Source organism: Lepisosteus oculatus, chromosome 11 (genome assembly GCF_040954835.1).
Source record: "Lepisosteus oculatus isolate fLepOcu1 chromosome 11, fLepOcu1.hap2, whole genome shotgun sequence".
NCBI classification, from domain to species: domain Eukaryota; kingdom Metazoa; phylum Chordata; class Actinopteri; order Semionotiformes; family Lepisosteidae; genus Lepisosteus; species Lepisosteus oculatus.
The window spans coordinates 397,606-420,203 of NC_090706.1; the positions used below are offsets into that span (position 1 = coordinate 397,606).

At 50.0% G+C, this 22,598-nt stretch overlaps 2 protein-coding genes across 4 annotated transcripts; both read left to right on the forward strand.

Moving 5' to 3' along the window:
• The first annotated feature begins 6,568 nt into the window (after positions 1-6,568).
• LOC138241727 (ornithine decarboxylase-like) lies at positions 6,569-11,380 on the forward strand. 2 transcript variants are annotated; one of them, XM_069195437.1, is made up of 10 exons: positions 6,569-6,666; positions 7,047-7,144; positions 7,294-7,467; positions 8,091-8,263; positions 9,591-9,725; positions 9,818-9,983; positions 10,072-10,234; positions 10,422-10,522; positions 10,760-10,971; positions 11,088-11,380. In XM_069195437.1, exons 2-10 carry the CDS (start codon positions 7,049-7,051, stop codon positions 11,125-11,127), a joined length of 1,260 nt encoding a protein of 419 aa, XP_069051538.1. In that variant the 5' UTR covers positions 6,569-6,666; positions 7,047-7,048; the 3' UTR covers positions 11,128-11,380. The 2 variants fall into 2 exon arrangements, with proteins under 2 accessions (XP_069051538.1, XP_069051539.1); XM_069195438.1 differs by lacking the exon at positions 6,569-6,666 and adding an exon at positions 6,671-6,751.
• A 4,373-nt stretch (positions 11,381-15,753) lies between these two features.
• On the forward strand, positions 15,754-22,426 carry LOC138241796 (antizyme inhibitor 2-like). 2 transcript variants are annotated; one of them, XM_069195567.1, is made up of 11 exons: positions 15,754-15,810; positions 16,600-16,690; positions 16,965-17,062; positions 17,212-17,385; positions 17,896-18,068; positions 18,579-18,713; positions 19,256-19,421; positions 19,510-19,672; positions 20,970-21,070; positions 21,556-21,767; positions 22,114-22,426. In XM_069195567.1, the coding sequence occupies exons 3-11, from the start codon at positions 16,967-16,969 to the stop codon at positions 22,169-22,171; spliced, it is 1,278 nt and encodes a 425-aa protein (XP_069051668.1). In that variant the 5' UTR covers positions 15,754-15,810; positions 16,600-16,690; positions 16,965-16,966; the 3' UTR covers positions 22,172-22,426. The 2 variants fall into 2 exon arrangements, with proteins under 2 accessions (XP_069051668.1, XP_069051669.1); XM_069195568.1 differs by having other exon boundaries at positions 21,559-21,767.
• The last annotated feature ends 172 nt before the right edge of the window (positions 22,427-22,598 follow it).

A 22,598-nucleotide genomic window follows, 5' to 3' on the forward strand; every position in this document is an offset into this window, starting at 1 on the left:
AAAATGGCCCTGAAACTATTCAACATCTATTTTGGTAATGTCCTGTGATAAAAACTTTCTGGATTGATTTGCAAACTTATATTATAAAAGAGGCCAATATTGATATAAGTTTTAAAGAAATAGATGTTATGTGAAATTTCAATCCCATTGGAAATAATACAAAAATATAGTTTGCAGTTGACTTAGTTATTTATTATACTGGCACGTTTACAATCGTGTAAAGTAAATTGCACTCTGCACATTGCACTTTATGTACCCGGTAAAAAATGGCTATGGCTACATCGTCTATACATTGTCTTGTCAGTGTTTTGTCTGTATTCGCACCGTAGACCTGGAGAACGATATCTCCCTCCTCTGTATACTTGCGTATGGGTGGACTAACAAATAAACTTGAACGTATTTATACACAAAGTGAAATGGTCTGGGAACAGTCCTACGTTTGAACATTTTAAAATAGATGTAAAGACGTATTTGCAGACTATTTTGAAATATAAAAGCCTTAAAGCGGTGCGGACTTTATCTTTGTTTACTCTGTTTCATCATGTGTATTTATATTGTAATATGTACCCTTTAATATTTTGATATGCTAAATGTACTCTTGTTTGTATTGTATTGTGTGTTGTTGTTGTTATTGTTCAAACAAAAAGTTATAAAAAACCGTACTGGGGATGATCCAATCAGAGGTCAGCACGCAGCTCCGCACGCAACACGTCCTCATACGGCCTCCATTGCTTGCAAGAGCTGGCTTACCAGGGCGGTGACGTCACCGCCCTTCCCTGTGAATTTTTTTAAAATTTTATATTTATGCTTAACAAAAGAACATAAATTACAATACAAACAAGAGTACATGTAACAAATAGTCGAAATAGTCTGCAAACTCCCCCTTACATCCATTTTAAAATGCTCAAACACAGGGGTCTTCCCAGACCACTTCATTTTATGTATATACTAACGTGCCATTTTAATAATTAAATTTATTACAAACGAAATTTTAATATTGTTTTCGATGGGGCTGAAACTTAACATAACATCGTTTTCATCAAAACAAATATCAATATTGGTCTCTTTTTTAATACAAGTCTGCAACTTAGTCCAGAAAAGTTTTACCCTGGGACAGAACCAAAACAAATACTGAATAGTTTCAGGGCTACTGTCGCCCTTCCCTGTGAATAGCAGGGCCCGCAGCCGCTGGGCTCTCCCCACGCTACCAAAAACCAAGGATATTTATTTTAAAATACTGAATAACATATATCCCTCTAATGAATTTCTGAGAAAACGGTACAACTTTGACTGTTACACCTGCACCGTCTGCGAACAACTGAACACATTTTTGTCTCAGGTCACCATTCAACATCGTTCTGGCACTGGTGGCTCTTGGCTATACAATAGTCCTATTCGTGTACATCTCACTTTTCAAGTTATTGGTCTCGCAGTCTCGAAGCCAAACAAAGAAGTCCGTATAATGCTGTTATTCTCTTGTTTGCAAATTTTAGATACACACGTGTAGAGTACAAAATATTTCTATAAGCTTTAAAGAGTCTTCCAACTCATTCAAGTTATACTCTAAGTCACTGAAAATATTAAAACATAAGCCTGGAGAGTTGGTCTACAAAAGTCTTTTAGCAAATAAACTTATTTAATGTAACCCCCAACACCACAGGAGCTCTGCACTGTGAACAAAGTGCTTTCTTTTCTGTTTTTTTGTTGTTGTTGTATTTCTTTCCCCCTGTTTCATTCACTTGTTGCTACCTTGTTGTGATGTTGAGACATCGGTATGTATGTATCCCTGTTTGTTGTATTTTCCCTTTTTGTATTTAAAATAAAAAATCCCGTCTGGAGTGAACTCGGAGTGACAGATGCTGCCCTCTAGCGGACAGTGAGGTGCAGGACTCGGCGCGACTCCTGCCGTGAGAGACCTGCAGGCTGAGCAGCGCAGCACCGGCACGACTGACCCTGTACCGGATGCACACATGGTGTTGATTGATGGACTAAGTGGAACTCAGGATCACTAAAACAGAAACAGCTTATTACTGAAAAAATAACGTTAATACGAGATGATGTGTCCTTCACTGTTACATTTGTTATATAAACCTAAAATTGCATTCCAATCGCATTCCAATCAGAATCCAATAGACCTACTGTACGTGTCATGTTCTAGTCATGAAGGACGGAGTTATCAGTATTACAGCTACTGAAGCAGCTTTGAGAGATCACTAAGATCAATATTCAGGGGGGAGATGCAAAGTGAAGTAAAGGCAAATACATAGAAGAAAATAGGGCATAACCAGCGCTCAGTGGAGAGGAGAACAGAGTGCTGAAGGCAGGCCAGAGATGTGGATTATTAGGAGGTGAGGAAGAATTTTAGCATTTACCTTTTTTAAGTGTATAAGATAGTGACTAGTTGGCTTTAAAAAAGACTTTTTACCCAGCAACAGTATGAAAGAACAATTGCAAGCATATTATTTGACATTTTGATATTAATGGTACAACTGCAGGATGTCTAGCTCATTTCACACCTTTTATTTATATACTTTCTTTTGTCTGTATGCAAGGTAGAACTGCTTCTTAAGAAGAATGTGGTCAATTACAAAGAAATGTTTGTAGAGAGAAAAAAACAACTCCTAATATGGAAACTTAGAAAGAGCTTCCTGTGTGAATTTGCTGTATAAAACTCATTGCATTTATCATCTCGGTGGAGAGGTTACTCAAGGCTCTGCATGAGAGGCTGCTCTCAGATCTGCATGATTGTATCCTCCCCATGCGCATGTATAAAGGGACTCTGCTTGACCACACCTAACCTGAGTGAAGACCTTTCTTCGACAGAGGCCAGGACACCAGTGTAACACCTCTACACTTTTCAAGCAACTCCGACCCCCTCAGGGGGTCAGGACCTCGGTTTTATGTCTTATCTAAAGGATGGATCTGTCCAGGGATACGATATCCCTCCTCTTAAGGGCGCTCCGGCTCTTTCTTATTTCTCTAATTCCGTGCAGCTGCCCCCAGTCCTGCCCCTCCTTCTCTAAGCCGGGCTCTCTCACTCCTCCCGGCTCTGCCTGGAAGACGGACGCCCGGAGGCCTGCCTACTACCACAGCTACGCCCACAGCTTGAGGGCACAGGCCTCCTCTCAGCGTCCTGACCAGCTGAGTCCGGGGCTCGGAGCACCTGGCCTCCTCATCCCCCTTTCTCTTCCCTGTTACTGTCCCGAATCCTCTTCCAGCTTTTAACTTTGTTTTGTGCCGTCTCGTTTGGATCACCCGGATTTGGACTTTTGGACTTCGCCCCAGATTTCCCCCTGGACTTGTCTGCCTTGGCCACGCCCCCCGAGCACCAGTTCACCATCGTCACGCCCCCCCGTCTGTCAACCCCTCCTCATCCTCGTCGTCTCTTTCCCACCTACCTCTGGATCATACCGTCTGCACAGGGTCCTGAACTACGCTTCACAGGAGCCTGGACCGGTTCCCATTACAGGATCCTTTTTACAGTATAGTGTCCCTGTCACTATACTGGGGCATTAGGACCCACACAGACCGCAGGGTGAGCGCCCCCTACTGCTCCATTAACACCTCTTCCAGCAGAAAGCTTAGTTTTTCCCCAGGAATTCTCCCATCCAGGTACTGGCCAGGCTCACACCTGCTGAGCTTCAGTGGGCTGCCAGCTGTGAGTTGCAGGGTGATACAGCTGCTGGCGAGATGAGTCTTGGTGAATCTTAGTGAAAGGTGTTGTGAAATTTTATCAAAGAGGAGCCAGGAGAGGTGTTCTCATTCACTCAGTAAGGCATTTATTCATATTGCAATATGGGAACAGCAACCACCTGTCTGTGCAGAAAGTAGAAGCTGATTCAAAGCACATAGGGAGGAGAGTCCCTTGTTTTATAACTTTAGCTAGTATAACATCTCAAGGACAGGTGAGGCAGTCATTTTCCATTCCTAATAGGTTTTTTGCTTTAAGCAGGATAGAAAGTAGTTACGCAAATGGTTTCACATCTGCCTTTTGCTGACAGCAGAGATAAACATATTCTTAGAAGATTCTGTGCTCTTGACTCGCTGGGTGCAATCACACTTTGTGTTTAACAATCCAGCTGCTTTTGCAACACAGTTTTTCTGTCCGCTGTCCGCTGTCCGCTCCAGGAGATGGCAGAAGAAATTGGGACGCAGCGCCACTGATGTAGCACAATCCTTTGGAACTGTGCTCCGAAATTCTTCCGGAGGCTCCACGGTTAACTCATTCCGCCTCTTCCATGGATATGAGACCTACCTCAAGTGCCACATTTCGGGATGATTGGGTGCAACATCTTCCCTGGGCTGAGTTCTCACGCAACAACCTGGTGAACTTGGCCACAGGAGTTTCACCCTTTGAATGCCAATATGGGTTTAAACCACCTCTCCTTCAGATTTCTTCCCACAGCTCTAGAGTACCAGCTGCAGACCTAAGGACCAGACAACTGGAAGAAGTCTGGAGACTTGTGTGGGCAAATCTTCAGAGGGCCACCCAACGTCGGGAAGCCACTGCTAATCGACGCCGAAGACATCCTTCTCTCGGGGTCGGGCAGCGCGTCTGGCTCTCCACTGAACATCTCTGACTGCGGGTAACCTCCAAGGAACTGGCACCTTGGTACATTGGCCCACTCAGAATCACAGACCAGGTGAATGCTGTCACTTACCGCCTTGTGCTCCCCAGGACACTCGGCTCAAAGATCTCGACATTCCACGTCTCGGCTGAAACTTGCACCCACACTAGTGATGTCAGGTGAGTCGCCCACTCCATTTGGAGGATTTGGAAGAATCCCGGCTGCAGAGGACTCTGGACTCCAGATGGGTCCAAAGAAGTTTACAATACCTTGTTCATTGGTGGGGGCGTGGAGCTGAAGATCAGTCTGGGGTCCCAGCGAGACAGTTGACCGCTCCACCACTAATCTGGGCATACCATGTGAGGTTCCCCCGGAAGGCCTGGTCCAGGACCCAGAGGTTGCCCCTTCAGGAGTGTGCATGGTTATGCCCCAACAAGCTCCAGCACTGCTGCATTAGTGCCACCAATTGCCAATGCGCATTCCGCACATGTTGGAGACTCACTGGGGCCATCCTCAACGAGATCAAGCCAATTAGGGAACATTGCACAGTATTTAGGCCCTGAGGAATCATTCCTCAGGGCTCAGACATCGAGTCACTAACCCTGCCTTGAGTTTTTCTCAGTTTCTTGGAAGTATTTCTCAGTGGTCTTCAATCTTCTGTGCTGTTATTGAATAAATTATCTTGAGTGCTGCATAGCCTGGCTCATTAACTCTAATTTTTACTGAGCCTGTTTCAACACCTTGTTGGGCCCCGCATAACAAAAGGTTCTAAATAACAATGATGGGGTCTGGGAACTGGGAGAAACTGGAGGAGTGGGTTACTGGTATGGTAAGATACTGAGTTGCTGGCAGGACTGTCCTGTTTGACAGGATTTGAAACTCCAGATCATTCTAGCTGCAGCCTTATTTAGAACAGCACAGGAGCTGCTTTTTTCAATGATCTGATTTGGGTTAATTTGGCTGCACAGCCAGGAGTGGGAGATAATTAAACTAGATTTGCTTCAGGTTCTGTGTTTACACACAAACTGCACCTGAAGCAGTTCTAGTTTTAAATGAATGACAAGCACTGTCACAGTCAAGCTGTGAGACTGAGGATCTGTACACAGGACCCAGGCGGGCGTCTGTGAGGCCCTGTCTGTCCTGACGCCAGTGCAGCTCTGCTCTCATGTGGGGGCCGCCCTCCCCCAGCCCGCAGGCCAGCTGTGTGTGTGGCTGCGCTCAGCTCCGCTGTCCTGCGTGTGTCTCAGGGGGAGATGCAGCTGGTTCTGGCCCTGGGGGTGCCGGCCCACAGGATTGTGGACGGAACCAGTCTGTTACAATAGGAGCTATAGTCCCAGTGCAGTAGAACAGTCTGTTACAATAGGGGCTAAAGTTCCAGTACAGTGGAAAAGCCCTCCAGAACCAGGCCTGGACCCCCTGCACAGACAAACTGACCCTGCAGGACCAGGACTGCACCTCACAGACTAATTGACCCTCCAGACCTAGACAGTCTTAGATAAAACAACAGACCTGAAACAAGTAAAGGTCCACAGACAGCTGTATAAAAGCCTCTGAAAGATTAAATCCCTCAACGTTTTAACTTGCTAGGTCACTGAGCACACTGGGGTCACTCTGGGTACATACAGGTATCCGGCACAGCTGACCACTGTGACTGGACAGCAGCTGGACAGTGTCCTGATCTCCTGACCCTCAGGGAGAAACTACTGACACGTGAAGATGTCTCTCAAATTAATATCCTGATGAATATGTAACTTTTTGCTAAAAGAAACAAATGGGTTCTGTATCTACACAAACACCACTAGACAAGCCCTCAGGTTATTGTTCCTCTGTGTACAAGGCTGGGGATAAGAAATTACTACATAAGGACCTCCAACACCTTAACCACCAACCAAACACATGAAGGTTTCCTCCATTCTCTCTATTTGAATATTAAATTGAGACACACAAACTCTCTGAGTTGGAGAGATATCACCTCCCAGTTAATTACTCTTGCATACTCCCCAAGGCTCCAGGGACAGTATAAGTAGCCCACAGTCCCACCCTGACACAGGCAGTGAGGGAAACTCCTTCGGTCACTGAGGACAGCAGAGCGCAGCAGGTGAGAGACTTTCACCCACAACACAGCTGAGCTTCAACACGAAAACACCAGAGTGTTCCTGGAGCTCCTCTCTGTCTCTTTATCGGTTTGTGTGCCTGACTGTCTCCGTCTCCCTGTCTCTCTGTTTGTGCATCTGTCTCTGTCTATCTCACTGTCTGTGTTACTGTCACCCTCTGTCTATTTGTCTGTGTATCTGTCTCTGTCTCTGTCTGCGTCTCACTGTCTGTCTCTCTATCTGAATATCTGTTGGTTTCACTGTCTGTCTCTCTGTCTGTATTTGATTCAGAGAGCTGTGTCAAGGTGTTATATAAAAGTCCTGAAGCTGATGACAACTGGAGCCTCTGTCCTTCCTCACCCTTGTATCCCTCTTCCTCTCTCAGAGATGGACGTGGAGGGCAGATTCCAGCTGGCCGTGCTGCAGGAGGGGCAGAGCTCCCAGGACTGGCTGGAGAGGGAGACAGAGGAGAGGTCCCGCGTGGTGAGAGGCTCCTGACAGGACCGCCTGAGTCGTTTGGTTCTGTCTGATTGCTGTGCTGCTAGCGTGTCGACTGTGTCCGTCTGTGTGTCGGGGTGCTGGGTGATGCTGCTCCCCGTGTGCGATCAGAGGCTCCCTGTCTCTCTGCCCAGGGGCGGCAGGACGCCTTCCTGGTGGCAGACCTGGGCGAGGTGGTGCTCCAACACCAGCGCTGGCACGCTGCCCTGCCCCGCGTGCGCCCCTTCTACGCCGTCAAGTGCAACAGCAGCCCGGGAGTGCTGTGGACACTGGCACAGCTGGGGGCCGGCTTTGACTGCGCCAGCCAGGTAACTGGGGACACTGGGAGGACTGGGGAGACTTGAGAGACTGAGGGGATTGGGGAGACTTGAGGGACTGAGGAGACTGGGGGATTGGGGTGTGAGGGATCTGGGGGGACTGGGGGGTCTGGGAGGACTAGGGGACAGTACTGGGGATCTGGGGGTCTGGGAATTGGGAGAAACTGGAGGACTGGGTTACAGGTATGCTAAGCTACTGAGTTACTGGCAGGAGTGGCAGGACTGTCCTGTTTGACAGGATTTGAAACTCCAGATCATTCTAGCTGCAGGCTTATTTAGAACAACACAGGAGCTATTTCTTCAATGATCTGATTGGGGTTAATTTGGCTGCACAGCCAGGAGTGGGAGATAATTAAACTAGATTTGCTTCAGGTTCTGTGTTTACACACAAACTGCACCTGAAGCAGTTCTAGTTTTAAATGAATGACAAGCACTGTCACAGTCAAGCTGTGAGACTGAGGATCTGTACACAGGACCCAGGCGGGCGTCTGTGAGGCCCTGTCTGTCCTGACGCCAGTGCAGCTCTGCTCTCATGTGGGGGCCGCCCTCCCCCAGCCCGCAGGCCAGCTGTGTGTGTGGCTGCGCTCAGCTCCGCTGTCCTGCGTGTGTCTCAGGGGGAGATGCAGCTGGTTCTGGCCCTGGGGGTGCCGGCCCACAGGATTGTGTTCGCCCAGCCCTGCAAGCAGCTCTCACACCTGCAGTTCGCCGCAAAGCACGATGTCCAGCTGGCCACCTTCGACAGCCAGGAGGAGCTGAGACAGGCCGCCCTGCACCACCCCCGCGCACAGTGAGTACAGGGGACAGGCCTCCTGAGCACAGTGAGTACAGGGGAGGGGCCTCCTGAGCACAGTGAGTACAGGGGACAGGCCTCCCGAGCACAGTGAGTACAGGGGACAGGCCTCCCGAGCACAGTGAGTACAGGGGACAGGTCTCCTGAGCACAGTGAGTACAGGGGACAGGCCTCCTGAGCACAGTGAGTACAGGGGACGGGCCTCCTGAGCACAGTGAGTACAGGGGACGGGCCTCCTGAGCACAGTGAGTACAGGGGACAGGCCTCCTGAGCACAGTGAGTACAGGGGACAGGCCTCCTGGGCACAGTGAGTACAGGGGACAGGCCTCCTGGGCACAGTGAGTACAGGGGACAGGCCTCCTGGGCACAGTGAGTACAGGGGACAGGCCTCCTGAGCACAGTGAGTACAGGGGACAGGCCTCCTGAGCACAGTGAGTACAGGGGACAGGCCTCCTGAGCACAGTGAGTACAGGGGACGGGCCTCCTGAGCACAGTGAGTACAGGGGACAGGCCTCCTGGGCACAGTGAGTACAGGGGACAGGCCTCCTGGGCACAGTGAGTACAGGGGACAGGCCTCCTGAGCACAGTGAGTACAGGGGACAGGCCTCCTGAGCACAGTGAGTACAGGGGACAGGCCTCCTGGGCACAGTGAGTACAGGGGACAGGCCTCCTGAGCACAGTGAGTACAGGGGACAGGCCTCCTGAGCACAGTGAGTACAGGGGACAGGCCTCCTGGGCACAGTGAGTACAGGGGACAGGCCTCCTGAGCACAGTGAGTACAGGGGACGGGCCTCCTGAGCACAGTGAGTACAGGGGACAGGCCTCCTGGGCACAGTGAGTACAGGGGACAGGCCTCCTGAGCACAGTGAGTACAGGGGACAGGCCTCCTGAGCACAGTGAGTACAGGGGACAGGCCTCCTGAGCACAGTGAGTACAGGGGACAGGCCTCCTGAGCCCTGAGAGTAAAGTATAAGATTATAATGAACTTTCTGGTAACCTGATATGTATATGTCTATATCTTATGTTAGAGACATACTGTCAGACTGCACACCTGTATATCCATACAATCACTGCATGTATGTTTATAGAGATACTGTCATGCTGTACCCTGCTGCTATCGCATTCCAGCCATGTTAATGCCTCCTGTTATCTCACAGTGTGAGAATCAAAGGGCTCAGAGCCTCTCAGTGTCAGCGCTGGCCTTGATTCTGTAGGCGGGTCCGATCCCCGTGAGCTCCTGGGGAGACTCCTGACGCAGTAGAAGCTCTTGTGGTAGCGGGCGTCTCCAGCTGCTGAGAGACATCCTCCCTGTGTCTTGTTTCAGGATGCTGCTGCGGATCAGCGTCCAGGACTGCAGCAGCGTTGTGCCCCTGAATGAGAAGTTTGGGGCGCCTCTGTGGGAGAGCCGATGTCTGCTGGAGATCGCCAGAGAGCTGGGGGTTAGGGTGGTTGGGGTGAGGTGAGACATGTGTCCCAGGACCGTGGTGGGGGATAATACCCTTATTGCTGCTGCTCAATCAAAGTAAAAAATGGCTCCTATTTGTGCCCCAGCTTCCACGTGGGCAGTGGCTGCCAGGACCCACAGGCCTTCAGCCTGGCCATGGCAGACGCCCGCTCCGTCTTCACTCTGGGACAGCAGCTGGGACACAGCATGACACTGCTGGACATCGGGGGCGGCTTCCCTGGGACTGACCACACAGGGGTCACTCTGGAGGAGGTAGGGACAGACTCAACACTGCTGCACTGCAGTGGGTCTCCAGCAGCCTTCAGGAATCAGTGCTCTGTGTTCCCTCCTTCCTCCTCAGCTTGCTGTGGTGATCAACACAGCCCTGGAGCTCCACTTCCCAGCAGGCAGTGGGGTGGAGGTCATCTCCGAGCCAGGCCGGTACTACGTGACATCGGCCTTCACTCTGGCGGCCAACGTGACCGGGAAGAAGGAGGTCTCCCCAAGCCCAGAGTCCGCTAGGGGTGAGCCTGTCCAGAGGGTTAGATTTCTACTTCCCAGCAGGGAACGAGCAGCTGGAGTCCATGTGAGGGGACAAACATGTCGTCCGTAGAGGAGCACGGAGCTTTGCAAGCTGTCCAGTTCTCCTGCTGTGAAAAACTCTGCTTTACATTTCCTGTTTTTCCTTTTTTCTCTGTTCTTCTTTTCCAGAGGAGAAGAAGATGTTTTATTACATCAATGATGGATTCCATGGCTCGTTTAACTTTATTCAATTTGATGGTGGCAGGTACATTCAGCCCTGCACAGTGAAAGTGAGTGTTTTTGCAGGCTTTCAGCATGAGCCTTCTGTCAGCCCTGAGGCCCTGAGCCTAGCAGTGTGGCTTTAATTATTTAACTGGTGTTATAGTGGGCTGTATAGTATAACAACAGATATTACACAACTGTGAGCAGTAGAACTGTGTAGTTTTACTTATCACTCTTTATGCAAGAAACCGATTTTCATTGCCCTTTTCACAGACAGCTGACTGTGGTCTCCTCTCTTCCTACAGAAGCATGATAGCCAGGCCCTGCGGGGCTGCACAATCTGGGGACCCACCTGCTCCCCTCTTGACATGATTGGCAGAGACTGGCTGCTGCCGGAGCTGGAGCTGGGAGACTGGCTGCTGTTCCTCGACCACGGGGCCTACTCCATATCCATGGCCTCGCACTTCAACGGGTTCGCCCCTCCCCCTGTTCTCTACACGGTGCCCAGACTGCTGTGGTGAGTCCCCTCACACCAGCAGAACAAGCCGGGCAGGATCATTGGAATGTGTCCAGAGGGGGTCTTCTGCCCAGAGGGGTCCTGCTCGTGTTCTAATGCCGTTCTTTTATTTCCAGGGAATACCTGCAGAAAGCTGGGGAAGAGCGTAACCCATGAGCCCGCAGTCCTGGAGCTTGTACCCGGCTGAGATCGACTGTGGACATCGTGCACAGTGCTCTCCTGCACACAGACACTGCAGCTTCAGTCTAGCCTGCACTGCAAGTCAGTCAAGATGTTCAAATCTTCAAATGGAGCTCTTGATTCTGTTCAGTTTGCTGTGTTAGTCTGTGTGTTCTTTCACAGTAAAGTGCCCTGAGTTCATGTCTCATGACGGGTGCTGCACAAGATTAAAATTCTTACTGACGTAAAATTCTTGGTGCTGCCTTGGTGATCACTTTGTGTTCAGCTGGGAGAGAGGCTTGGTTCATGGATGCTGGGAGGGGGAGCAGAGAAGCAGAGGAGGTCGCAGACCCAGGAAAGACAGAGAGTGGAACCAGACAGGCAGGGAGAGGTGACAGGAGGTACCGGTCGATCCCTCATGACCACATGGACAGAGAGACAGAGGCAGGGATCGAGATGCACTTTCTGCTGCACCGTGAGAAATACTTTGAGATTGGTCAAACATTCTTCCCCAAAATAACACACATCATTCCAGAATTCCCACACTTGCCACAATCACCTCCCAATCCTACTGGAGGTGGAACTCCAAAAGGGCTTTAGTCCAGTGTGTGATCTCCTGTCCCAGCCTGAGGAACAGACAGTGAGCCTGTCTCTCAATAATAATACAGTGTGTGATCTCCTGTCCCAGCCTGAGGAACAGTGAGCCTGTCTCTCAATAATAATAATACAGTGTGTGATCTCCTGTCCCAGCCTGAGGAACAGACAGTGATCCTGTCTCTTAATTATAATAATACAGTGTGTGATCTCCTGTCCCAGCCTGAGGAACAGATAGTGAGCCTGTCTCTCAATAATAATAATACAGTGTGTGATCTCCTGTCCCAGCCTGAGGAACAGACAGTGAGCCTGTCTCTCAATAATAATAATACATAGTGTGATCTCCTGTCCCAGCCTGAGGAACAGAGAGTGAGCCTGTCTCTCAATAATAATACAGTGTGTGATCTCCTGTCCCAGCCTGAGGAACAGACAGTGAGCCTTTCTCTCAATAAAACTAATGCAGTGTGTGATCTCCTGTCCAAGTCTGAGGAACAGACAGTGAGTCTGTCTCTCAATATTAATAATACAGTGTTTGATCTCCTGTCCCAGCCTGAGGAACAGACAGTGAGCCTTTCTCTCAATAATAATAATACAGTGTGTGATCTCCTGTCCCAGCCTGAGGAACAGACAGTGAGTCTGTCTCTCAATAATAATAATACAGTGTGTGATCTCCTGTCCCAGTCTGAGGAACAGACAGTGGGCCTGTCTCTCAATAATAATAATACAGCATGTGATCATCTGTCCCAGCCTGAGGAGCAGAGAGTGAGTCTGTCTCTCAATAAAAATAATACAGTGTGTGATCTCCTGTCCCAGCCTGAGGAACAGACAGTGAGCCTGTCTCTTAATTATAATAATACAGTGTGTGATCTCCTGTCCCAGCCTGAGGAACAGATAGTGAGCCTGTCTCTCAATAATAATAATACCGCATGTGATCATCTGTCCCAGCCTGAGGAGCAGAGAGTGAGCCTGTCTCTCAATAAAAATAATACAGTGTGTGATCTCCTGTCCCAGCTTGAGGAACACAGTGAGCCTGTCTCTCAATATTAATAATACAGTGTGTGATCTCCTGTCCCAGCCTGAGGAACAGACAGTGAGCCTTTCTCTCAATAAAACTAATACAGTGTGTGATCTCCTGTCCAAGTCTGAGGAACAGACAGTGAGCCTCTCTCTCAATAATAATAATACAGTGTGTGATCTCCTGTCCCAGCCTGAGGAACAGACAGTGAGCCTGTCTCTCAATAATAATAATACATAGTGTGATCTCCTGTCCCAGCCTGAGGAACAGAGAGTGAGCCTGTCTCTCAATAATAATACAGTGTGTGACCTCCTGTCCCAGTTTGAGGAACAGACAGTGAGCCTGTCTCTCAACAATAATAATACAGTGTGTGATCTCCTGTCCCAGCCTGAGGAACAGACAGTGAGTCTGTCTCTCAATATTAATAATACAGTGTTTGATCTCCTGTCCCAGCCTGAGGAACAGACAGTGAGCCTTTCTCTCAATAATAATAATACAGTGTGTGATCTCCTGTCCCAGCCTGAGGAACAGACAGTGAGTCTGTCTCTCAATAATAATAATACAGTGTGTGATCTCCTGTCCCAGTCTGAGGAACAGACAGTGGGCCTGTCTCTCAATAATAATAATACAGCATGTGATCATCTGTCCCAGCCTGAGGAGCAGAGAGTGAGTCTGTCTCTCAATAAAAATAATACAGTGTGTGATCTCCTGTCCCAGCCTGAGGAACAGACAGTGAGCCTGTCTCTTAATTATAATAATACAGTGTGTGATCTCCTGTCCCAGCCTGAGGAACAGATAGTGAGCCTGTCTCTCAATAATAATAATACCGCATGTGATCATCTGTCCCAGCCTGAGGAGCAGAGAGTGAGCCTGTCTCTCAATAAAAATAATACAGTGTGTGATCTCCTGTCCCAGCTTGAGGAACACAGTGAGCCTGTCTCTCAATATTAATAATACAGTGTGTGATCTCCTGTCCCAGCCTGAGGAACAGACAGTGAGCCTTTCTCTCAATAAAACTAATACAGTGTGTGATCTCCTGTCCAAGTCTGAGGAACAGACAGTGAGCCTGTCTCTCAATAATAATAATACAGTGTGTGATCTCCTGTCCCAGCCTGAGGAACAGAGAGTGAGCCTGTCTCTCAATAATAATACAGTGTGTGATCTCCTGTCCCAGCCTGAGGAACAGACAGTGAGCCTGTCTCTCAATAATAATAATAATAATAATAATAATAATAATAATAATAATAATAATAATAATAATAATACATTGTGTGATCTCCTGTCCCAGCTTGAGGAACAGTGTGTCTGTCTCTCAATAATGTTTTATGTGTTGTATGTAAATGTCCAGTGTTTTTGCTGTGTGTTAATTGTATACGCTTTGGCAGCAGTGTCATTATTCGGCTGTGCCAAGCTCTTTGAATCTGAAATTTGAATCTGCAAGAGGAGGAGGGTGATGGGACAGGGAGAGGGAGAGAGAGGAGGAGGAGGGTGACGGGGCAGGGAGAGGGAGAGAGAGAGGAGAAGGAGGTTGATGGGGCAGGGAGAGAGAGGAGGAGTAGGGTGACGGGAGAGAGAGGAAGAGGAGGGTGACGTGAGAGGGAGAGAGGGAGAGGAGGAGTGTGACAGAAGAGGGAGAGAAGGAGGAGGAGGGTGACGGGGAGCGCTAGATGAAGAGCACCAGGTCTTTACAGGTGGAGTGGGAGAAGGCGGCGAGGATGCTGGCGTAGACGACGTCGGGGGACTGCGAGGCGTCCACGGCGGTGTGGATCTGCCGCGCGCGGTAGTACTGCACCAGCGGGGCGGTCTGGGAGTGGTAGGCCAAAAGGCGCGAGCGCAGAGTCTGCTCGTTACAATAGGGGCTACAGTCCCAGTGCAGTAGAACAGTCTGTTACAATAGGAGCTACAGTCCCAGTGCAGTAGAACAGTCTGTTACAATAGGGGCTACAGTCCCAGTGCAGTAGACCAGTCTGTTACAATAGGAGCTACAGTCCCAGTGCAGTAGAACAGTCTGTTACAATAGGAGCTACAGTCCCAGTGCAGTAGACCAGTCTGTTACAATAGGAGCTACAGTCCCAGTGCAGTAGAACAGTCTGTTACAATAGGAGCTACAGTCCCACTGCAGTAGACCAGTCTGTGACAATAGGAGCTACAGTCCCAGTGCAGTAGAACAGTCTGTTACAATAGGAGCTACAGTCCCAGTGCAGTAGACCAGTCCTGTTACAATAGGGGCTACAGTCCCAGTGCAGTAGAACAGTCTGTTACAATAGGAGCTACAGTCCCAGTGCAGTAGAACAGTCCTGTTACAATAGGGGCTACAGTCCCAGTGCAGTTGAAAAGTCTTCCAGAACTAGGATTGGACCCCCTGCACAGACAAACTGACCCTGCAGGACCAGGACTGCACCTCACAGACTAATTGACCCTCCAGACCTAGACAGTCTTAGATAAAACAACAGACCTGAAACAAGTAAAGGTCCACAGACAGCTGTATAAAAGCCTCTGAAAGATTAAATCCCTCAACGTTTTAACTTGCTAGGTCACTGAGCACAGTTGGTCACTCTGGGTACATGCAGGTGTCGGCATAGCTGACCACTGTAGGTCACACAGCAGCCACTGTGACTGGACAGCAGCCGGACAGTGTCCTGACCTCCTGACCCTCAGGGAGAAACTACTGTCACGTAAAGATGTCTCTCAAATTAATATCCTGATGAATCTGTAACTTTTTGCAAAAAGAAACAAATGACCAGCAGGGTTCTGTATCTACACAAACACCTCTAGACAAGCCCTCAGGTTATTGGTCCTCTGTGTACAAGGCTGGGGATAAGAAATTACTACATAAGGACCTCCAACACCTTAACCACCAACCAAACACATGAAGGTTTCCTCCATTCTCTCTATTTGAATATTAAATTGAGACACACAAACTCTCTGAGTTGGAGAGATATCACCTCCCAGTTAATTACTCTTGCATACTCCCCAAGGCTCCAGGGACAGTATAAGTAGCCCACAGTCCCACCCTGACACAGGCAGTGAGGGAAACTCCTTCGGTCACTGAGGACAGCAGAGCGCAGCAGGTGAGATACTTTCACCCACAACACAGCTGAGCTTCAACACGAAAACACCAGAGTGTTCCTGGAGCTCCTGTCTGTGTCTTTATCGGTTTGTGTGCCTGACTGTCTCTGTGTCTCTATGTCCACCTGTGTATCTGTCTGTCTCTCTGTCAGTCTGTGTATCTTTCTATCTCTGTCAGGTTCAAAATGATACAAATGAATTTGTCATTTAAAACATTGGTATCTGTGTCACTCTGTGTGAGTCAGTGTGTGTTTGTCTCAGTGTCTGTCTCCTTCTCAGTGTGTCTCTTTTTTGAGTCATTTTGTGTGTCTGTGTTTCTCTGTATGATTGTCAGTGTGTGAGTCTGTTTCATTGTGTGAGTTTGTGTTTCTTTCTCTGTGTGAGTGTCAGTATGTGTGTTTCTTTGTGTGAATGTCAGTGTGTATGTGTCTCTGTGTGTGTGTGAATGTCTCTTTGCGTGAGTGTCGGTTTGTGTTTGTCTCAGTGTGTGAATTTCTCTGTGTTTGTGTCTATTTCTGTCATTGTGTGTGTGTTTCTCTGTGTGCTCGTGTGTGTTTATCTTTGTGTGGTTGTGCCTCTGTGAGTGCATGTGCTTAAGAACAGACTCTGTGTTTTGTCCCTTGACTGAGTGACTCTGGTTGTTGTTATTTATGATGTTTGTAAGGTACCGTCTACATTGCGTGGTGTTATGCGTCGTACTGTGTCTGCTGTACTGTGAGTCTTGAGAGATCGGTACAAACAAGAATTCCAATGTACATGCACATATAACAATAAACTCCTCTTCTCTACAGTACTGTCTGATCTCCTTGCTCAAGGTGTTCGTCCACTGTTCTGACTCTGTGATACTGTACACAACTCTGTGTGGGAGGACCTCAAGCTGAGGTGAGGCAGTTTAGAAGAAGACACAATGTTCTTGTTTTCAGGTCTCAGCATGTTAAAGGAAAATCACATTCCCTTTGGGATTTGTGTCAGTACTGGAATTACACAAGACGTGTTTTGTAAATAAAAATCGATCACTCAGTTTAGTCAAACTTAATTGACTTGGCAGGTTGTCAAGGAGTCAAGATTGGGTCAAGGCACTATATAAAAGTCCTGAAGCTGATGACAACTGGAGCCTCTGTCCTTCCTCACCCTTGTATCCCTCTTCCTCTCTCAGAGATGGACGTGGAGGGCAGATTCCAGCTGGCCGTGCTGCAGGAGGGGCAGAGCTCCCAGGACTGGCTGGAGAGGGAGACAGAGGAGAGGTCCCGCGTGGTGAGAGGCTCCTGACAGGACCGCCTGAGTCGTTTGGTTCTGTCTGATTGCTGTGCTGCTAGCGTGTCGACTGTGTCCGTCTGTGTGTCGGGGTGCTGGGTGATGCTGCTCCCCGTGTGCGATCAGAGGCTCCCTGTCTCTCTGCCCAGGGGCGGCAGGACGCCTTCCTGGTGGCAGACCTGGGCGAGGTGGTGCTCCAACACCAGCGCTGGCACGCTGCCCTGCCCCGCGTGCGCCCCTTCTACGCCGTCAAGTGCAACAGCAGCCCGGGAGTGCTGTGGACACTGGCACAGCTGGGGACCGGCTTTGACTGCGCCAGCCAGGTAACTGGGCACTGGGGACACTGGGAGACTGGGGACTGGGAGACTGGGGAACTGGGAGATTGGGGAACTGGGTTACTGGTATGCTAAGCTACTGAGTTTATCTGCAGGAGTGGCAGGACTGTCCTGTTTGACAGGATTTGAAACTCCAGATCATTCTAGCTGCAGGCTTATTTAGAACAACACAGGAGCTATTTCTTCAATGATCTGATTGGGGTTAATTTGGCTGCACAGCCAGGAGTGGGAGATAATTAAACTAGATTTGCTTCAGGTTCTGTGTTTACACACAAACTGCACCTGAAGCAGTTCTAGTTTTAAATGAATGACAAGCCCTGTCACAGTCAAGCTGTGAGACTGAGGATCTGTACACAGGACCCAGGCGGGCGTCTGTGAGGCCCTGTCTGTCCTGACGCCAGTGCAGCTCTGCTCTCATGTGGGGGCCGCTCTCCCCCAGCCCGCAGGCCAGCTGTGTGTGTGGCTGCGCTCAGCTCCGCTGTCCTGCGTGTGTCTCAGGGGGAGATGCAGCTGGTTCTGGCCCTGGGGGTGCCGGCCCACAGGATTGTGTTCGCCCAGCCCTGCAAGCAGCTCTCACACCTGCAGTTCGCCGCAAAGCACGATGTCCAGCTGGCCACCTTCGACAGCCAGGAGGAGCTGAGACAGGCCGCCCTGCACCACCCCCGCGCACAGTGAGTACAGGGGACAGGCCTCCTGAGCACAGTGAGTACAGGGGACAGGCCTCCTGAGCACAGTGAGTACAGGGGAGGGGCCTCCTGAGCACACTGAGTACAGGGGACTGGCCTACTGAGCACAGTGAGTACAGGGGACGCGCCTCCTGGGCACAGTGAGTACAGGGGACGGGCCTCCTGAGCACAGTGAGTACAGGGGAGGGGCCTCCTGAGCACAGTGAGTACAGGGGAGGGGCCTCCTGGGCACAGTGAGTACAGGGGACAGGCCTCCTGAGCATAGTGAGTACAGGGGACAGGCCTCCTGAGCACAGTGAGTACAGGGGAGGGGCCTCCTGAGCACAGTGAGTACAGGGGACAGGCCTCCTGAGCATAGTGAGTACAGGGGACGGGCCTCCTGAGCACAGTGAGTACAGGGAAAGAGTCACACCTGTATACAGCCCCTCTCTCACCTGATGTCCCCTGACCTGGGCTCCAGAGTCCTGCCCTGTGTGACCCCTGTCCTCTGTCCAGGCTGCTGTTGCGGATAGCCACTGACGACTCCACATCCATGTACAGACTGAGTGTGAAATCTGGGGCACCACTGGGGGAGTGTGGTCACCTGCTGGAGCTGGCCAGAGAGCTGGGAGTGGAGGTCATCGGGGTCAGGTGAGGAGGGTCGAGTTGTTTTTCCTGGAGAAATAATAGATGTTCAACCTGAATTTAAACTCAGTCAGGTTTGTTGTACTCTTCGTCAGTCATTTCAATGTTAATGCTCAGTAACAGAGTCCAGTGTCCAGTGTTAATGCTCAGTGTCCAGAGTTAATGACTAGTGTCAGAGCCCAGTGTCCAGTGTTAATGCTCAGTGTCCAGAGTTAATTACTAGTGTCAGAGCCCAGTGTCCAGTGTTAATGTTCAGTAACAGAGCCTAGTGTCCAGTTTTAATTACTAGTGTCCAGTGTGCATGTCCAGTAACAGAGTCCAGTGTCCAGTGTTAATGCTCAGTGTCCAGAGTTAATTACTAGTGTCAGAGCCCAGTGCCCAGTGTTAATGTTCAGTAACAGAGCCTAGTGTCCAGTTTTAATTACTAGTGTCCAGTGTGCATGCCCAGTACCAGAGCCTAGTGTCCAGTGTCTGTGTCCACTGTCAGTGCCAGAGCCCTGTGACAGTGCCACTACTCTGTGTCTCTGTGTGCTGTGTCTGATCACCAGCTTCCACGTGGGCAGTGGCTGCCAGGACCCACAGGCCTTCAGCCTGGCCATGGCAGACGCCCGCTCCATCTTCACTCTGGGACAGCAGCTGGGACACAGCATGACACTGCTGGACATCGGGGGTGGCTTCCCTGGGACTGACCACACAGGGGTCACTCTGGAGGAGGTAGGGACAGACTCAACACTGCTGCACTGCAGTGGGTCTCCAGCAGCCTTCAGGAATCAGTGCTCTGTGTTCCCTCCTTCCTCCTCAGCTTGCTGTGGTGATCAACACAGCCCTGGAGCTCCACTTCCCAGCAGGCAGTGGGGTGGAGGTTATCTCCGAGCCAGGCCGGTACTACGTGACATCGGCCTTCACTCTGGCGGCCAGCGTGATCGGGAAGAAGGAGGCCGCCCCCTGTCTGGGGGGCACAGAGGGTGGGTGTTCCCAGGGGGCAAGCTCCCTGCATCATCATGGCAGCAGTCAGGACAGGAGCTCAAATTGCAAACCTGTTTCTCCAGGTTAAAGTTGCTCTGAAAGTGTAACAGCTCCAGAGCACAGAGCCCTGAGAGGTGTTTCAGTGACGCTAACTTCAGGGTTAAAATAATTGGGGTTTCAGAGAATGTACTACATCCTAATATGTCCTCTGACAGGCTGAAGGAACTGAGTCTCTTTAGTCTGAAGGGGGTATCCCACATTGACAGGCTGAGGGAAAGTTGTTGTTTTGGTTGTGAACAGAGAAGACTATGCAGACGTAGAGTGGAGAAAACTACATTTTCCAGGAGGCATTGGGAAGCATGGTTCAAATCGTTCCTGGGGTTTGAGGCAAAGCTTTTGTCAAATAGATAAAATATATCACAGAGATATAGAACAGAAGTTTTCGTTTTTTATTCCAGACAGAATCTCAGTTTCATTGTTGGTCTAATTATTTAATTAGCTTCTTTACTGTAATGCTTCTCATAGGTGTTTTGTTTCATAAGTAGATTTTGTAATTAGCTGTGGCTTTATTTAAGGCTTTGACCTGTAGAATCAGTCCTAAAAGAAGTTAAGAAAAACCTGTATATATCTAATGTAGAAACTCTTAAGATTAAAAGTCTGATTGACTACCCAGGTTGGAACAATACCCAGGAGACAGGAGATGCTGAGGCTCCCTAGAGGGCGCTCCACTGCTTCCATTATTGTCCTTGTGATTGTTAAAGCTCTCCAGGTGTACCCTCTTAGCTTTATTGTTTAAAGACCAGCTCCTCCAGTCCTCGGGGCTCATCATTAGGGTAAGGATGTCGCGAGGCCCGCCTAGCACCAGGAAACCCTACATCCGTCTCCTGGCATAGGCCTCATCCCCGACACCTCCCTGAGGACCCTTGGACCTCCGTGTTGTCTGTCCGTGTGTTCCCCCCTCCCGGGGATTTTAACCTTGTCGTGTCCCAGGATGGATTCCTCATTGATGGACTCTCGGACTGGGCCCTGACCTGCCCTTGGACCCGTTTGGATTTGGATGCCGTTTTGTCTTCCCCGTTCACTGTCTCACAGATTGTCACTATTGTTTTGTGCCCCTGTGTGTTCCCTTTTACCACGCCTCCTGTTTTCTCCAGCTCTTACCACATCGCATAGGGTCTACTACAAGACCCGACACGGATCTCAGTCCGTGTTCGTGACTGAGTGTCCTCTGGTGTGAACAGTCTCTGCAGACTCAGCTCAGGTCTTTGGTTTGACAGCTGAAGCTTCTCTCTGCAGGCGAGAGGCATCTTGTCTACCACATCAACGATGGGCTCTTTGGCAGCTTTAACTTCACCAGGTTGGAGAAGGACAAATATGCCCAGCCCAGCCCGCTGTCGGTGAGTCTGGCACCCGGCCCCTTTCACAGGACGTCCCACCGGGGACAGCTGGAGTCCGCTGTACCTTCCTATTCCTGCTTCTGTCTAGATCCAGAGCCAAGCACGGATTTACTGGCACCAATCCCCCAAAACATGAAGTCCCTTGGAAAAGAAAGAGACACTGTAGATGAGCCAATCACATCCAACCTGCGTGTTTTCTGGGAGCTGGGAGGAAATTGAGCAGCTGATGATCCACATGGCCAAACAGATAGCATGTAGAATCAGAACCACCTTTAATCACCATTCTACATATACCAATCTGTAGAACACCTACAGATCTGTAGAATTATACACCTGTGTAGAATAACCTGGGCTCAGTCACAGAGCCCCTATTACTGTCTGCACCTGTGTAGCATAACCTGGGCTCAGACACAGGGTGTGAATAATTGTGTCTGCAATGGTCAGGGCTCAGACTGCTGACCCTGTGCTCTGATCTCTCCCTGAAGCAGCAGGATGGCCGGCCCCTGTACCCCTCCACTGTCTGGGGTCCCACCTGCTGTCCCTATGACCTGCTGAGCACCGACTGGCTGCTGCCGGAGCTGGAGCTGGGAGACTGGCTGCTGTTCTTCGACCACGGGGCCTACTCCATATCCATGGCCTCGCACTTCAACGGGTTCGCCCCTCCCCCTGTCCTCTACACGGTGCCCAGACTGCTGTGGTGAGTCCCTGCAGCCCCGCACTGGGCACGCACAGGGGCTACAGCGCAGTGGGGAGGACTGCAGAGCCTTCAGGAGCACTAGCAGTGAACCAAGAGAGAGGAGCTCTGCCCCCATTCAGCCTCCCCTCACTCCCACAGCGAGTGGGGTCGCCCAGCTGGGCTGTGTGCAGAGCTGCCTGCTGCTTCCTGGCCTGAGCCGCTCGCTGTGACTCCCCTGGGGACTCCGGTCACGACAGCCCTGCTACCTGCTCCATCACTGAGGCAGCAGAGCTCTCAGAACCACAGGGACACCAGGAGGTGCTGGACACACTGACGGAGTTTGTCTCCTCTCTCCTTTCCCCTCCAGGAAGTGTCTTCAGAAAAGACTGCTGGCCGCTGAGGAGCTGAGCAGCCCAGAGATCTGATGTCCTCCATGAGGCGACTGTGACCCTGTGACCCTGTTCCACACAAACACACAGCAGCTCGTCTCCAGTGTCTTCAACAGGGGCTGAAAGAGACGTTACACACTTGTCATTCATTTGCATTCTTCTGTCTGTCTGAGGGTGGGCTCCCCTAGGTATGGCAGCCAGGCACAAGATCGTTTGTGTCTTCCCTCTGCATTTGAAATGTAACTTGTTATTGTCCACCCTGGTACTAAATAAAAACTGGTTGTGGCTCTTGTCTGAAGTCGTGCTGTGGTCTGTTACCCTCTCATACCAAGGTCTCATGTTTTTCACCCATAATAGTCAAAACAATATCTGAAAATTATGTTGTCAAAATGCAGAAAGACCTTTTACAATAGGAGCAACAGTTCAAATACAATAGGGCAGTCCTGTTACAATAGGGGCTACA

Coding starts and splice junctions, on each gene's coding strand:
- LOC138241796 (XM_069195567.1), top strand. CDS start 16,967: ATGGACGTGGAGGGCAGATTCCAGCTGGCCGTGCTGCAGGAGGGGCAG. Junction 21,071..21,555: donor CCCAGCCCAGCCCGCTGTCG/GTGAGTCTGGCA, acceptor CTCTCCCTGAAG/CAGCAGGATGGCCGGCCCCT. Junction 21,768..22,113: donor ACGGTGCCCAGACTGCTGTG/GTGAGTCCCTGC, acceptor TTTCCCCTCCAG/GAAGTGTCTTCAGAAAAGAC.
- LOC138241727 (XM_069195437.1), top strand. CDS start 7,049: ATGGACGTGGAGGGCAGATTCCAGCTGGCCGTGCTGCAGGAGGGGCAG. Junction 7,468..8,090: donor GCTTTGACTGCGCCAGCCAG/GTAACTGGGGAC, acceptor CGTGTGTCTCAG/GGGGAGATGCAGCTGGTTCT. Junction 10,235..10,421: donor AAGCCCAGAGTCCGCTAGGG/GTGAGCCTGTCC, acceptor CTTCTTTTCCAG/AGGAGAAGAAGATGTTTTAT.